The 15,973-nt window shown below is 42.1% G+C and overlaps 2 protein-coding genes across 8 annotated transcripts in view; both read right to left on the minus strand.

Moving 5' to 3' along the window:
• The window catches only part of cnot3b (CCR4-NOT transcription complex, subunit 3b), a 28,515-nt gene extending 17,672 nt beyond the window's left edge, over positions 1-10,843 (minus strand). Inside the window, exons 1-5 of one of the 6 annotated variants that reach the window (XM_019254376.2) lie at positions 10,663-10,838; positions 7,405-7,467; positions 4,134-4,201; positions 3,059-3,133; positions 2,025-2,114 (exon numbers count right to left, since the gene is read on the minus strand). In XM_019254376.2, the coding sequence (XP_019109921.2) occupies positions 2,025-2,114; positions 3,059-3,133; positions 4,134-4,201; positions 7,405-7,429 (258 nt within the window). In that variant the 5' untranslated portion in view covers positions 7,430-7,467; positions 10,663-10,838. Of the gene's footprint in view, positions 1-2,024; positions 2,115-3,058; positions 3,134-4,133; positions 4,202-7,404; positions 7,468-10,662 lie in introns of all 6 variants that reach the window. The other 5 variants (XM_019254368.2, XM_019254358.2, XM_019254363.2 and 2 more) reach the window with 5 other exon arrangements.
• Positions 10,844-13,103: 2,260 nt separating this feature from the next.
• The window catches only part of LOC104924402 (coiled-coil domain-containing protein 106), an 11,349-nt gene continuing 8,479 nt past the window's right edge, over positions 13,104-15,973 (minus strand). Inside the window, exons 3-7 of one of the 2 annotated variants that reach the window (XM_027286406.1) lie at positions 14,946-15,137; positions 14,714-14,848; positions 14,432-14,635; positions 14,186-14,346; positions 13,104-13,310 (exon numbers count right to left, since the gene is read on the minus strand). In XM_027286406.1, the coding sequence (XP_027142207.1) occupies positions 13,155-13,310; positions 14,186-14,346; positions 14,432-14,635; positions 14,714-14,848; positions 14,946-15,137 (848 nt within the window). In that variant the 3' untranslated portion in view covers positions 13,104-13,154. Of the gene's footprint in view, positions 13,311-14,185; positions 14,347-14,431; positions 14,636-14,713; positions 14,867-14,945; positions 15,138-15,973 lie in introns of both variants that reach the window. The other variant, XM_019253946.2, reaches the window with a different exon arrangement.

The raw sequence follows: 15,973 nt of genomic DNA on the forward strand, positions 1-15,973 counted from the left end.
TGTTGCAAATGAGAGGAAATAAATAGTTTCTCTGTCTTTTATTCCACTCAGTTCTTAAATAACAAAGCTGGAGTATAAAAAGGACTCGGCACAGCGCTCAATAAAGTCGCTCGGTCTGTTACTCAAGGTTGCTGAACTCTATTCACACACGTCTGAAGGCCTTAAAGACTCTCGAGGACGAGGCTCTCTAAACTGTAACGCTCATTTTACGAGGCTGATTCATCGCAGCACATCCTGCATCTCCGCGTAAACATCCAACAGACTGTGGATGTTTCTAACAAACGCCGGGCTGCTTCCTGCAGGACTCTCTCTCTCTCTCGGGGACCTTAACGTATAATTTCAGGTCAGCCAACAAAACCGCAGGAAGTCCTGAAGAGCAGCCTCGGGATGAGAAACCAGCTCATCAAGATCAGAGGGAGCTGCCGAGTCACTCTCGTCCCTCATTGTGCGGGCAGGTGGCTCACATTCAGCCCATCTCAATAACCCTCATCAAAGGCTCATGTGGCTCTGCGGTCTGGCAGTTACGCTCAAGAACAGGTGTTGGATGTCGGACCAGCTCCCATGTTTCCCAGCTCGCCATGAAGAACGCCGTAATGAGCGTCTCCTGGGTGCAGCTCTTGATTTAAAGGGAATTATTTTATCATTTATGTATTTAAAAACTGGATTTTTTAGTGACTGAAGTTTGTGTAGATGTCGATTCTGTCACTGCACGAGCTAAACCGCCCGAGAAGTCTAACAAGAAAAGAAAAGCTCTGGATCAGAATGACTCAGCACAACCCCCCTCGAGCTCGTTGCGTTTTAAAGACACATTATGTCGTTAAGTTAACGTCTTGATGAGTTTCAGATGCGGATGAAGCTCCCACAGCTTTCGACTGAGCTTCAAGGAGGGAAACCGAACGTAGATTATGTTTCTCTGGACGTTTGAGCCATGAAAATATTCCTTTAAACTTACCGGAAAAGTCTGAGCTGAACTTTGTTGGTAGAAGTGGCTCACTCAAAGAGATAAAGACCCAGAGATGGCGCTCACATGAGCCCGATTTTATCCCAAATAAATGAAGACGTTCGCTATAAGAGACGCTCTCTGTTCATATTGTATTTTATATTTTTTCTCCAGGGGTCGGTGAGCTGCTTCTTCAAGTTCAGTTTGATTTAAGAGTGTTTGAAAATGAGCTGTTAAACATTTTTTATTGGTGCCTACAGGGCGGACTCTGGAAACTTTACGAGAGACTTCGAGGAGTTAAAACAACAAAGTAGCGCGCACGTTAAACGAAAACGTGAAAGGGAAACTAACTTTACAGAGGAAGTCAAAATATTGGGAATTCACAGTGACAGATATCGAGCTCAAGCTCTCGAGTCGTGCTTGGCTGTCAGAGCAGATATTTCATTACATCCATTCAGCGGTCGGATCATTCAGGATTCTCCAGCTGCTGCAGAAAATTAAGAGAAACAGAAAATCTTCCACTTTTGACGGATTTGTTGGGGCATCTTTTAAAAGTTGTTTCTATGTGTTTTTAACCCGGCGTGGTGAATTCAGACGCACATTTTCACAACGTTAACGGTAAAGTTGAAGGAGCTGTGTGTGTTTTTTACAGTAGCATGAACCACAGGTAAAACTTAAAACTACTGTAGAAACACGCCGGACTCAGTCTGTAGATATACAAGTCTCATTTTAAGCTTACAAAATCATATTTTCAGGTGATTTGAGCATTTTCTGTACACAGCGGACCTTTAATAACTAACAATAACAGTAATATTTCTGTATTTATATATTGCAGGTAATCTTTTAGCTCGTGATGAAGTCAGAAAAACTGAAGTTATTCAGTTAAAAGTTGCAATAACTGTAATTTTTTGCAGTTTCTGAGGTCGTGACTGAACAGGAAATTAATCAATCTCTGTCAATAAGTTGAATCCATGCATCTCTGTTACCCGTGTCAATGAGGAACATACGATAGATTTAATTCATAAACACCTGAAGACAAATAAAAACCCTCTCCTGTCCTCTGCTCTGTTCGGTTTCTACTCACCGTCTCTATGAGTTTGCGGTTTTCTACTAGCTGCCTTTTGTCTTTGATCTCGTTGGATGCCACCCACGTCTTGATCTGGTCTCGAAGACGCTGAGGAACCAAAAGAAGAAGAAGAAGAAGAAGAAGAAGAAGAAGAAGAAGAAGAAGAGAGATACAGATGCATCAGTGACTATGTGCAGAGACTCGTCTTCAGCAGTCATGGATGCTGAACTTCACGCAGTCGACAACAGGCTTGGCTTGGTTTGGTCCTCATGGTAACATCGAGATGAAGCACACGCTGCCTCCAGCTGACCATGATGATATTTAATACTCACACTGTGTGTGTGCAGGTTAAACAGATCAGCAAATTTCAGGCCCTCAAAATGGCAACATGTCTTTACAGGTGATCTGAAATCACGTCCTCTTCCTCTACGACAGGTTGATTTTTATTGTTTATTCATTTTACGAGCACTTGATGTCGTTCTTTATGTCCTCTGACTGCTTTTATGTTTCCTCGACAACTGTTCACCTGTTTGAGCGACAGATTTCGCTGAAAAAAAAAGGCGAATTTGGACAACTCGACTCTGCAGAGTTACCTGTACTTCCCACAAGGTGGCAGACATCCTTTGCAGAGACGACTAGGAAAGGCCGGTTTTTAATAATTCACCACCTGCCCGCTTATTGCGTCATGAGCACGGCAGAAGGGTTTGAAGAAACACCGACACATCCTGAGATGAGAACCAGAGAAAACTATCTGTGAGTACGTTGGAGGTGTGTAAAGTAGACTTATCGCCTTCGCTACAGGAAGCTACGCGTCCGTGATGTGGTCAGAAACTCTCAAACTCTGCTGTGAAAACAGTGTTTGTGTCGTGAGGCTGATGTTTACATTGACAGATAAATCCTGTTGCTTCAAAGGTAGCAGCTTTATGGACTCTGAATGTTCCCATCGAAGCCCGAACGCTCCTGTTAGTTACTTAAACCCTGAGAGGATCTGAGCCCCGTCAGCATTTGCAGAAGCTTTGTGACATCTGTGAAGCGTCTCTCTCTGTGTTTACCTGTAGCTTTTTAATCTCTTTCTTGAGGTCTGCTTCATATTTCTCCTTCTGGTTCGCGTTGGCTGCATTGTGAAGCTGTGAAGAAGAAAAAAGGAAAAAAACGAGAGGATCAAACAAGTTCTGGTGCAAAAAACGACCTCGACTTGAAAAACTCTGATCTCTGTGGGCAAAACAAAGACGAATTGTGCATTAAAATAAGCATTAAGACGATGAAAGTAACACAAACATGAGGGTTTCTAAGATAAATGAACCTCTACGAAGTCAAACGAACTTAAACACAGCCACAGCAATGCGATGAATAGAAGATAATGAAGGAAAAAGGGGCAGCTGGGATCTTTGTTAACAGTTCTCTGCCTCTTTATGAGTCCGACAGATCGTCACTCTGAGCCTCTGCGCTGCGGTTATCTCCGGGCCAAGCGCCGTTTTAATTAACCACTGGCTTTATTATCTGGGTCGTGAGCTTTTGTATCTTCTCTGGTGATGATAGTTGATTTTTTTTTTAAACTATGACTGGAGAACAGTCAGAGAAATTAAATTAATGCAGCGAAGTGAGCGGCACAGACGTCGGTCTAAAAAAGGTGGCTGCCGTCGTAGATAAATCTACTATCAACAACCCAAATCTTCCGTAGTTTTGTCATGTCTATTCCACAATAAAAACACAAATATGATAACATATATTTCACTTGATATCAATTTAATTTATTGACAATAACTTCTCGAATGTGGATGTTTGAGTCTCCTACAGCCGTTCCTGAACATCAAAACAGACGCCACCTCTTACTTTACCGGCTCTAACTCATCTCTAGATAGATTTATCATGCCCAGAGCTCTTCTCTGAAGAGCTGGGTCTCTTGAAGGTAGAGAGGGACGCCCCTGATCTTGTAGGAGCTGGTAGAACGTCCCACCAACGGGGAACGACAGATGAGAAAAGTTTGGATCATCCTGAGCGTACGGGCGGCAGAGCGGAGGCAACATACAAGGACATTCAATAACCGGAGACTATTTAATGTGCTACAGGTAGACAGTGGAGCTCGATGATCTTTGGGGTTGATTAAAGACGACGGTCCTTTCTTACCTTTTGCCAAATGTCTTCAAATTGTTCCACTCCCTCCGCTACTTTTTTCAGACATCGATCTATTTCACCTGGCGGAGCAGAATAACAGGATTAGTGAAACGAGACAAATTACACTAATCTCCTAAAAGTGAACAGGAACCTGTCAAAACAGGCCGAGACCTGAACACACACACACACACACACACACACACACACACACACACACACACACACACACACACACACACCTTGTAATTTTAAAAACAGGCCACCGGGCTGATCCCATTTTACATCACACTTACATAAACTGACTCCACGTTAACAACGAGGCGTTTATAAATCGCGTTTGACGTCTCGTAAAATATGCATGTTGTAAAAAAAGCGCTCACAAATAAACACTCGGCAGCAGGACGTGAACATGACGGCATCAGTTTATCTCTGCGCGTGCAGTAAATGTTTATCGCTCGTCTCCTCTCGAGCTCATAATCTGATATTTTCAGCAGCATAATGTTGATAACGCGATAACGCCGACTCGGTCACAGTTTGCACACATTGTCAGTTTGTCTCTGTCGACAGCTGAAACAAGTAGAGAGCCTAAAAAAAAAAAAGATCAGCTGGTGAACGGAGACAGATCATCAGGAGATGCTGAGCAAGTGGAAAAAGAATATCAACGTTTTATAAGATTTAAATGTGTAAATCTGTTTGTATATTATGTTTTTATTTGTATAAATCATTTCAAATGTTTCAGCAGTTACGTTGACTTTCAAATAAAATCTGTGGTTGCTGCATTAACATCGTTATTTTGTGTTTTCTTAGTCCATAGTAGATTATAATGTCCATCCATCCATCCAGGGTTTTCTCTTACACGTTACCTCTGACCATCCGACCATCACGTGATAAAGAGGGTTAGTTTACACGCAGCACAAGTTCAGGTGGGTATTGTCATATTTAACGTCAGAGCAAAGTTTCAGGATGAGACGAGTTGAGACCTGCGTTACGTTCACGCTACACGGACTCTACAAGATTTGTTGTTTCAGTTGTTTCAGAATCTTTTATTGCCGAGTTTGAATCACATCTGCGGTCTTACGAGGAGAAACTGAGACTAAAGTTTGTTGTTTTATAGAGTACAGGAGATATTAAGGTAAGAGGCTGAAGGAGAAACTGGGATCTGTGGGCAGGACGGGACGGGACGGGAAGAACCAGGGTCACAAAATGAAAGATTATTTCTGACATGACAATCAGAGATTCGAGGTTTAAAGACACTTTTGAAAGTCCTGATATTGTTCTGACCGAGGAAAGACGGAGCAGCCGGTGTCTAGTTTGAGTTTGTCCGTAAACGAGCCTCGATGTTAAGACACTGTGTTATTTTTAGATCAAAGTAATAATACATTACAATCTGACAGAGCCGAGTCGATGCTCGTGCCTCATCTGTTCTTCTTTGTGAGGATGTTTTATGTTTTTAATATGACAGGCGCGGGAGCTCACGTGAAGAGATGAGCGACGCTGCCGGGGGATCGTCCGTCCTGTCGGAAAGCCTGCGGTGACAGACGTCTGCTGAAAATAACATCAAAGTTAAAGGAGAGTTTGCGCAGGACAGCGGCGCCTCGAGGTTTTCTGCCTTCACACAAAGCTCTGTGTTGGGTTACAGAGGCTGGCTGTGGTGAGCGCGGAGCTTCGGATGCATTATCCTCAGACATCAGTCAACAACGCGGGGAACGGTCGCATTGTTTGAATCTTTTTTAAAAAACGCTCTGAGAACAGAGGAGTCGGATATAACCTGAAGCAGTGTGCCAACATCATCAACAGACGTTTGTCTGCCAACAGACCGACACAGGAGGAGAAAACAAACAGAAACCTGCCTTTAGGTACTTTTCCAACTGAAAAATCTAAACACGAGAGGTCGACCAACAACGGACTTTGAAAGATCGATATAATAACGATAGTTAGGGGACATTCAGACAGGATCAGGTGCTGTTGTTACACTGAGGTTGTGTCTATCTGTGCTCAAATGCTGTGAAACAATCAGAAAATAACTTTTTATTTCTCTCAACCAATGCTCGGTCCCGTTCTCTCAAACCGAATTAAACTTCTTCGTCTCCAAATAAACACAGTCAGAGCACAACAGGTAGAGCATCAGAGTTTAGACACATTTCAGGCTTGATCTGATCGATGTTTGGTCGGTTGTTTTTCCAAACGTTGAATCCGGCTCAACTTCCTTCTGGTCACTGCGTTTTCTGGCAGACATCCCTGCAAACCTGCCTTTTCGCCACAGCACCAGATCCTGTATGAACGTACGCTTAACCGATCCGACTTCTACCTGATACCACAACTATAAAAATCTGGATGCTGGTTTGTGTCATTTGTCATGATGATGTCTGCTTCACTAAGTTTCATGGACACACAGCGCTGTAGTTTCATGTTTGGAGGTGTGTGTGTGTGTGTGTGTGTTTACTTCTCAATGAGCTACACTTACTTTGAAACTAGAGCCGCAACAATTACTCAATCAACAGTTTGTCGATCAACGGAAATGTTAGCTTTTAACAAGAATTGTTTCATGCAAATAAATCAAAAAGTTTCACACTTTCTGGTTCTCAAATGTGAGGATTTGTTTCTTTCTTTGGTCTTACATTATTAAAAACACACTGGGTGACAAAATGGTCACAGAGATTTGTTGTAAAAGAGCCAAGCTGGTTTAAACTGGACTTTTTTTTACTCATAGTTCAGGTGAGCGTCTATGAACCACGGTGGCACCTTAAAGCAAAAGTTTCTGTTCATCTGTGCAGGACCTCTTCTCCTGTTCAGCTTCTTGTTACTCACACTGCACACCAGAGAAGCTGTTTAAGCGGCAGAGAGCTTAGGTAAATCCATCGTGTTTGAGCAGAAGCGACACGACCCAAAAAATCTGATTTATTTCCGACTCCCTCTGGAGCCAAAAAAAAAAAAAAAAAAAACTCTAACCGGGCAGGATGACAGCTTACACAACTCGGTAAATAAACAAGCTGCTTGTGAGAGCATGTGACATTTGTTTACGAGGCCCCGCTTCTCTTTTTTTTTAACCGAGCGCTGTGAAAGTAAAAACAGAAACACACGGAGTGTGGAGAGGTGTGATCACAACGGTTTTTGTTTTAACCTACAGACGGGTGGAGTCCGTCACGGAGATCTGACATGGGGACTTTCCAATCAACATTAAGACCCTGAAACACTCTCTGCTGCAGTTGTGGCGCTCCCTGTGTGATAACTCACCTACCTGGCACCTGATCAGACCACAACAAATCCTCCTGTGTGAACTCACCTTGAAGTTTCCTTTTATCGGCCATGACTGATGACTAGGATGATGTCTTCATGCCTTCTTTCACTGCAGAAAACACAAGACAATTTATTAGTTTATTTAAAAAAATCAGAGGTGACCTTTATCCTCCAAAAGCGTCCTGACGGGGATTAACTGTAACTAAAAGAAGACACTTTCATATTTCCTGAAGGCGCCTGCTCGATATCTACCTTTTACAACCTCACAGAACAAGTTTGGACTTGTTGCGTTTAATAGCTCGTTCCCATCTCCCCTCACTGTAACACACTTCAGCTGCATCACTGTTGTAAACATATGCATTTCCTGATCTGCACCAAGGAATTGTCGATGTCTATGTTTGATAAGTCGTTTTTCTGCAGCTGCAGCGGCTGGAAATATCTGAACGTGATAGGTTTGACGATAAAAACAAGAAACCGGACCACGAAATCAATCGTAACGATTACGATTGTTTACAGGCGGAGGTTTCCGTTCAGTCTGATGCTGGCATCAGTCGTGGTGACTCTAATCCAGAAGCTGGTTGTACAGTTCAGTACGTAGCAGAGGTTACGGTTCAGATAGCTCTGTTTTACATGTACGTACGCCGATTTAACGGGTTCAACCCGAGAACGTTCTGGCACCTGGTCCGCTGATCGGGAACGTTTCCTGGTTAATTACACTAAAAATAAACCAATATTAGTTTTAGACTGTGAGCCAACCAAGCAACGACTCTCGTGATTGTGAATTGAAGTCAATGCAGAGTTCCTCAAACGTCCACTTGAGGCTGGCTCCAGAAGTGAGTCAGAACTCACCTGTTCACCTGTTGATTGACAGGTGGGTGATGTTACAGGTGACTTGTTTGAGAAACCAGGGGTCAGTCAGTCTCAGGTCTTGGGGTTAGGGAACTGTCAGTGGTTAAAACAAAAAGCAAACGTGCACAGAGAAGACTCCACCAGACAAAAACTTTATTCAGGGATAAAAATCTACATCAGATGACGATGCACTGTCTAATCTGCAGACGTTTGAGTGTCCTTAAAGAGAAAATACCTGTTACATTATCTACTCTAATCATCTCCCAAAATATTCTAAAAACTTTTAAATTAACCTTTTTGAAATCCACAGTGTAAAGTCTGTCATCGATTGCCGTCTTGGCAGCGTTAAGGTAAATAAATGTTTCTCAACAGACGCTATACTGCCATGCATTTTGTTAAAGTCTCACCTGAGAGACAAATATTTCTAAAATAAAAAAAACACTAATGAATGTTTGTTTTTCTTTCCGTGCAGTAACGAGTTTCAGGAGATGTTTTCTTCTGATGAGAGGGGAGGAGAAAAAAAAAAGAAAAAAAAGATCTTTAACTGTGCTGACTGTGCACGCATTCCTGCTGAAGCAGGAAGAACGTGAAGGACAACATGTACGACTGACTTTAACTTCAGGAATACTGACAGAAACAAGTCAGATCTACTTTCTCCCTTTCCTCCAAAGTGATTCTGTCGATGATGTAGTGGTGAGTTAAGAATGGAGGTTTCTAAAGAGCTGCTTTGAAGCTCAAAATCTGCGGCACTGTCCGACGGCAAAAATGGGTAAAGACGTGTATTATCAGCAGACCTGAGGTGGACTGAATAAAGCCTGGGTAACAGCACCCACCTGTCAATCAAAGCGTCCGCTCTCTTAATCCTGCATAACTTTAAGCCTTAATATAATGTGAACAGGTGAGTTGTATATAAATTCACCCTCAGTACAGTTGTCATGAACGGGGAAATTAGCTATAGAGACCAAAACAGTTTTTTGTACCAGGCTGTAAACATGTTTATTTCTGCTGTGAAGTTTTTAACATGGGGACTTATGGAGACTGACTCACTTCTGGAGCCAGCCTCAAGTGGACGTTTGAGGAACTGCAGTTTTTTTTTACAGAGGTTGCCGTTGGATTGCAAGTCTTCAATGTGGTGTAAACCAATGGCAACAAAGCAGGAGAAGGAGTTTACACTTTTTAAAAAAGGTGTAATAACACCTTCATAAGACGAGTTCGGTCGGCTTCATTCGGTACACATGCACCATAAATTAAACTTTTATGAAGCTCATAATGTTTCAGAGAGGTATTAATTTAAGTCTTATATTTATTACTGAGGTCGTAGTCTGCAGTCATGTTAAACTGGACTGCGTTATATTATGGCACTTAATTATGTTGTAGTGGAGCATTAAATGTACCTAAATGAAGAAGCCGGTCGGTGTGTAACGTGTTGGCGTTGCATGATAGCTGTGATACGTCATTAATAAATGTATCACACCACATTTAATTACTAATTAATAATAATAAGAGGGCGGCAGTAGCTCAGTCCATAGAGACTCTGTGCAAGGTTGTGTACATACTTTGCACTAAATCAACAATTTACTGTATACGCTTTTGTACAATATATTTTATTTACTATTGCTATTTTGATATTTGATTATGTATAGTTTGTTCTTTGTATTTTTTATTCCTATGTTGTCTATATATGTTGTCTGTAATTTCCCAGCTTGGGATAAATAAAGTCTATCTATCTAAACATGTGTGTGTGTTGAAATGCATGCAAAAAAAACAACAACAAACTTTTACTTAAACCTTAATAACCTAAATTACTTTTTGCCTGCAGCCATGTGAATCAAATAAATAAACTTGAACAAAGCCCACATGCATGTTGGAGCTCTGCAGCTGCATCACATGTTGAACTCAACATAGAAAAGAAAAACATAAAATGAGCTTTAGTGTTACTTTTCCAGACAGGTGCATGCACGCGCGCACACACACCTGGATTCGAGGCCCCCCTCCTGCTAACACACACACACACACCTGGACTCGAGGCCCCCCTCCTGCTAACACTAACACACACACACACACACACACACTTTCTGACACTTTTCCCGGGCAGTTCGTGGTCAAACATAAGCAGAGCTGGGACCGACGGGGGGACTCGAACCATGCGGCTGTTCTCCAAACCGAGCCGAACATTAGTTATCCCGGGATGTTTATAAACAAAGGTGGCATCTTTAGGAGGTGAAGCTTTGTAGCATCCTGGACTAACTCTCCCGGAGCTCGGCTGGAGAAGTGAAGATTCCTCCCGGGTCTGGAGCTCTAACACCGGGACTACAAGTTGTCGGAGCCCGGGGCAGCAGCGGCTCGGACGCCGGCTGCGCTGTCTGATGCGAGACTTGAACAGAGAAAGAAGAGAGAGAGAGAGAGGAGGGAAGCCGCTTAAATTCATCACCCTCCAGCTCTGCGGCTGCTTTACCTGGATTTTTCCGAGCAGCGATGTGTTGCCTCGGTGTCCGGGTCCCGGTGGCTCGGTAACGGTTCCGTGTAACGTTTGTTTCTCCTCTGACATGAAACAAAAATGTCCAATTCTTCTCGCTAAACAATCACTCCGCACATCCAAGATGGCTACCAGGAACACCTCCTCCTCCTCCTCCCGAGCCCCGTGTTGGACACGAGGCCCGCCCACCTCGCTTTGTGATTGGTCCGGCTGCGGCCGCGGCCGTGCTCCCATTGGCTGAGCCGCGCTGTCTGTCGACAGACGTTGTTTTTTTTCTACTACTTCCAGGAGAACTCGCGCTATGATTGGACCGCTCGGAAAGGTCAAAGGGGAAACTGAGTTTTGATTCACGCCCCCCTCTCCCTCCTCCTCCCCCCTCCCTTTCTGTTGGTCGCAGGGTGTTCTGGGAAATTGAGTTCTTTCTTTGCCTATCTATATTATATATTCTCTCTCTCTCTCTCTCTCTCTCTTCTCTCTCTCTCTCTCTCTCTCTCTATAGAAGTACTAATATATATACTATATATATCTATAATATATTATATAGATATATATTATATATATATATATATATAAAACAGCCGTTACATAAACAGCCGTAATTATAATATACATATACCACACCACACACCACATACACAAAATATTAAGAGAGAGATTTTATATTATTAGTATTAGATAGATTATATATATAATCTATCTCTTCTCGCTAATGATATATATATATATATATATATATATATATATATATATATAAATATATATACAGAGAGAAAAGACCATTTATCTGATAAGGTGTCTGTATATTTTCAAAGCCACAGAATGTTATACATCCAGTATATATATACTATAACAAATGTATAACTAATACAAATAATACTTATAACATTAATAATATAAACAGATATAAATTAAAGATACGGATTATATATATATATAGAATCAAGTGGTATTAAATAGAAAAAAAGAATAAATAAGGAAAAATAAATAAGTATGTATATAAATAGATAGCAGAACAAAATGAAGGAGAAGTAAGTTTAAAGCTCAACAACATGAGCATAACTCAGGTAAGATGTGGCTTGTCACACTGGCTTCAGTATTGTATGTATTGTATTATATCTTTTGCTGAAATCCACAGACACACAAAATGAAGTAAAACAGTCAATATACAGATAAATATTATGCAAAAGTATGACACCTGAAACATTACACTAATATTAGTTGAATATTTATTTTTTCATTGAGTATTAATCTGCAACTAAAACTGCCTCCGTTCTCCTGGTTTCAGTCTGTCCACCAGATGTTTGAACCTGCTGCGGGAGCATTAACACTGATGATGGATGATGAGGTCTGACTCCAGCTCCAGTTCATAGGGGTCGAGTTCTGTGCAGACCAGCCGAGTTCTTTCACACCAAACTGGGATGAACATTTCTTCATGGAGCTGACACACAACGTGTTGACACAAAGCTGGAATCACATTATTGTCTAAAATGTATTTATGTGCTGCAGCATGAAGATTTCCTTCTAAATAAATAAATGCAAACGGCTTTTAATTTGTGGTAACGCATGAGCACTCTAACGCGTTCATTTTGTTCATAGGTGATGCTGTAACGTAACAGATTACTTTTAATTGATGGTAAGGTTGTAACCTAATTAACTACTTTCCAAAGTAACTATACCCAACACTGTCTGTATTACAGCAGTTTATCATAACCAGTGAGCCTGTGCATCACGTCTTTATTCCACAGGAGGGTGCTGCAGTCTGCGAGCTGCCATAAAAACATGAGAAATATGTCAGTGTCCTCTTCAGACACTGATCACATCATCTGAATTTCATTGGATCTTCAGTCAGAGTTTTTATGTATATATACCAGGCCTAAACTAGAAGCCAGTTAGTGGTATCATTTCTAATGTTATCATTTGAATGCTGAACTTTTATGTTGTGAATCGCTAAAAAAACAAAACAAAACAAAAACAATCACATTTAAAGTTATTTATTTTTTTGCATAAGATGCAAAATTACACCAAAAAAAAAATCAACCAGCTCAAAAATATATATATATTTATAAATTTTAGGCGTGAGATATGACCAAAATATTCTCTTTCCATAATACATATTAAATGTACAAATTTTACAAAATGCAGTATCACAAAATAAAGAAAATAAATATCTCTCTTTTGATAGAAAACAAAATCCGACATCGTCTGGGCTCAAAAAAACTAAATATTTCAGTTTAACTGCTTCTGATCTATAAATGTGTCAACATCTGTTAATTCCTGAGATGAACCTCCTCCTTCATCATCACAGCTGAACTACAGAGAAATAATAATCCTGCCAACTGTAACAGCTGCACAATAAATAAAGAAAAAGTCACAGGTATTTAAATAAATCAAAAAGCTTGTTGGCAAATATTTAAATCTTAAAAATAAAAAGTGAAACTATCTGAACGTTTCGTGTGGAAACGTCTCGTCGGTCAGTTCCTGAACCTGTAGGAGATCGGCAGCAGCTTGTGAGTCTTCTTCATGGTCTGGACTTTGGTGTGCGTCGGCTCGTCCATCGTCTTGTAGCAGCGCCGGGCGTAATCCAAAAGTTTCTCCTTCGACGCCTCGAACTCTCCGACCTCGGCCACCTTGAAGGAGATTGTGACGTTAACGATGATCTTCAGAGCACAAGGACTCAAACAAAGCTCAGTGTCTCTGCTGCCACTCGGTGGTCAACAACATGACGTACTCTCTTTAAAGTCACCATACCAGACTCCTTTAACAAAAACAGTAATTTCACCAGAATATTTTCACATCTCACTCAGTTAAATTAGGATTTATATCGACCAAACCAGAGCTGGTGATTGTTGACACATGTTTACGACGAGTTTACACGGTAATTAAGCAAATCTTAGTTTGGTAAAAGAGAAACTTGAATTCACGGTCGTATTTTTCTGTTTAATAATGAAAAAAAGTGTAAGAATATTGCCTTTCTTGACAGTTTATGAGTTTATTTATTACACCAGCCCTATGTAAACAAGGTCTAAATGAAGGGAAAGATTTGTGGCAATGCGTTGGACTGAAGTAAGACTGAAGGTGTGATTGTTAATTTATACTTTATTCTTTAAATAACAGTCAAACCAGGCGGGGTTATTTTTGACTCCAGAGGACAAAAGGTGGAGGACATCACGAGGGTTAGACTAGTGAACTCAGTGCGGAGAAGTTGCCGGTTTCTTTCAGCTCCGGTTGACTTTTTATGATCGGTTCACACAATTACCTGCATGATAAATATCAGGAAAGTTTATGAAAACTTGACTGACAATATTTCGAACCTGGATTGAAACTTATTTCAATTTTTTTTAGATGCTTACTGTTATGTACCTGAAATTACATCGTTCAAAGGAGGACAGGCTTTTCAATGCACATGCATCATGTGTAAAACATCTATGAGAAGTTATAAAAGTTTGGATCTTTGCTGCATTCATGATAATCATCATCGTTGTTGATTTAGTTAGTTTCAGACCTTCTCTGGAGCCACCAGCAGCAGCTCAGCGATGGGGGAGGTGGAGGCCATGGTGTTTCTGTCGACTCCGTGGATCTGGAAGGCTCGGGACATGCTTCTCACTCGCTGGTACGTGGTCAGGATCTTCTTATAGCGAATCAGAACGCCGTCCGGGTCTTTAACTGTGAGAGTGCAGAGGAAATGTGGTGGAAAACTGATGTTTTGAATCATGTATATTATGTATATGGATGGTTCTCTGTCCCTCACCTCGCTGCCTCTCCCTCCCGTGGGTGATCCTGAAGATCCTCCTCATCTTCATCCTCGGCTCCCCGCCGGCTCGCCCTCTGCCTTTCTTCTTTGACCCCTTCTCCGCCGACGAGTCGTCGTCTTCCTCCTCCTCCTCCTCCTCTTCCTCCACGTACTCGTCCTCGGTGTAGTATTTATCCTCCTCCAGGTGAAACTCCTGCTTCACTGCAGCCGTGAAGAGTTGGACATGAATTAATAAAACAAGAACAGAAGAAGGAAAACACAGAGTCAGAGTTTCCTCACCAGGGATGGCGGTGCTGCGGCGGGTCCGCGGTCCTGGTCTCTGCACGCGTTTGAGGGTCATCCCTGACCTGGTGGTCATGGGGGAGGGAGGAGACGGAGAGCTGGCAGGCTGGACCTTCACCCCACGCTGAGGATCTGCACACCACTCGGTCACTGCATGGAAATGTTTGACTGGTAACATTATAAATAAATTAACATGCACGTCTGATCCACATATTTTCCTCCTCCTCACCCTCCGGACTCCTCATGCTGACGATGAAGCGGTCCAGCTGACAGCGCAGGAAGTTGCGTTCCTCCTCCAACTCCTCGATTCGCTTCTGCAGCCAGGCGTTCTTCTCCAGAGCGACGTACAGGTGAGCTCGCAGGTTAGAGACCAGGATGAAAGGGCTGTACTGAGAGTGAGGAGGCTCCTGCACCACAGGCTCTGCGGGAGGAGAGAGGAGGAAGCAGGAGAAAGGAGGAAGGAGAAGAGAGGAGATGAGAGGAGAGGAGAGGAGAGGAGAGGAGAGAAAGGAGATGAGAGGAGATGAGAGTAGAGGAGATGAGAGGAGAGAAAGGAGATGAGATGAGAGGAGAGGAGAGGAGAGGAGAGGAGAGAAGACAGGTGAAAGGTGTGCACTTTTTTAGGTGATGGGGGAGAAGAAGGCTAATGTGTGTCAACCATACTGACAGGTCAGTGGCCTGCAGCTGTCTGCCTCTCTCCACTCTGTTCACTCTGTGTGTGGTCTCAGTCTCAGTCTTTCTCCTCATCTCGCTCTTTTGAGGTGTGTCTCTGTCTCTGTTTCCCTCTGTCCCTTCCGTCTCTGCACGTCTAATGTCATTCATCTTTAACGTCTCTCATCTATCTTGCCTCCTTTACACACACATACACACACACTTTCCTTCCCACTCCTGTTCACTCTCCTCTGAGCCTCTAACTTCCTACTCCTCAGAGTGACACATCACAACAGGATCTAGCAGACATGGACCAATGGCTGTCGGAGCCTTTTGCCCTGCTGTCTAAGCTGGAAACTGTCAACACTACACAACAATACATAAGAGACCTTATTGCATTAGCATTCAGTCTAGAAAAAGGAGGTGGTTGTTTACATCTTGCTCTTTATGTTAATGTGTTATCAATATTCAGCACACCTGTCATAAATAATAAAAAAAAATGCAAAGAAACTGCCCTAATCTCATCCATTTTATTTTGATGCAAATAACAAACTGGATGGGTCACCTGTCGATTGTTTATCACTACACATATTTACATTTCTACCC

Source organism: Larimichthys crocea, chromosome XIII (genome assembly GCF_000972845.2).
Source record: "Larimichthys crocea isolate SSNF chromosome XIII, L_crocea_2.0, whole genome shotgun sequence".
NCBI lineage: Eukaryota > Metazoa > Chordata > Actinopteri > Sciaenidae > Larimichthys > Larimichthys crocea.